Below are 933 nucleotides of genomic sequence, written 5' to 3' on the forward strand. Positions count from 1 at the left end.
CACTACTACAAACTGTATGACCAACTTACAAACGTTGCCCGTATTGTTGAAGCCGGTTAGCTCACTGGGGCTGAAGTCTCGACGCAATAGCCTAGAGACATGCACAATGAGGAGTTAGCATGCTCGCAAGAACCCAATACTGAGAAGAAGAAGGTGGCGGCAAAATCTGAGGATGACTAGGCTTCAAGACCAAGGAATGCCCAATGTTCGACTCTCAAACTCACTCTCTGCCTTGAATTGCCTTGGTTGTTAATGTGAACTCAGGAAAAAATTAAATGGACTAGTAAATCTAATTATTATTTTTTTTCTTTAATCTATTTAATGAAACTGAATATCTATTCATGCTCGAATGTGGAGCACTTGCATATAAATTCTCTATATTAGAAACAAAATTGCATACACCTTATAGTACCTAAACAAATATATCTCATAAATCATAGAATATGTTGATATTGTTTTAGTAAGTGAATGACTATATATAAAAAATGCAAGACTTTTAACCCCAAAAAGCAATAACAGTCAACATTTATGCTTAGAAAGCTGTGAAGAGCATTTGTTATATTTCAAAACACAAAAAGAGGGGAAAAATTTATACTGTGGATGAATGAAAACTGTTTTTCAACTTGGAATACAGCAAAAGTTAGAAGATTAACAAAATCACTGAAATCTTATTCCAAGTATCTATTCAATACATTTGTAAATACCTGTTCATAAAAAAAAGATAGTATGAAAGTACAGCTATCCTGGTTTAAACAAAATTTCTAAATAGGACAGAAGAATTCCTGTTTCGGAAAATCTCTTCTGTAAATATGATATGCTAAAAAAATATATGAAGCTATCAAAATATAAAAGCTTAGGCTTTAAACATTACAAAAATCTACTTTTTTTGCTTAACACTTCACTCATTGAGTGCTTCATTTAAATCATTCAAAT

The 933-nt window shown here is 32.0% G+C and overlaps 1 protein-coding gene across 1 annotated transcript in view; it reads right to left on the reverse strand.

Annotated features, from left to right (window-relative positions):
* Positions 1-933, reverse strand: part of LOC119591086 (calmodulin-lysine N-methyltransferase-like) — a 21,444-nt gene that overhangs the window by 7,035 nt on the left and 13,476 nt on the right. The window contains exon 3 of the mRNA XM_037939807.1: positions 30-91. Coding sequence (XP_037795735.1) covers positions 30-91 — 62 coding nt within the window. The remainder of the gene's footprint in view (positions 1-29; positions 92-933) is intronic.

This window comes from Penaeus monodon, chromosome 28 (genome assembly GCF_015228065.2).
Source record: "Penaeus monodon isolate SGIC_2016 chromosome 28, NSTDA_Pmon_1, whole genome shotgun sequence".
Lineage (NCBI taxonomy): Eukaryota > Metazoa > Arthropoda > Malacostraca > Decapoda > Penaeidae > Penaeus > Penaeus monodon.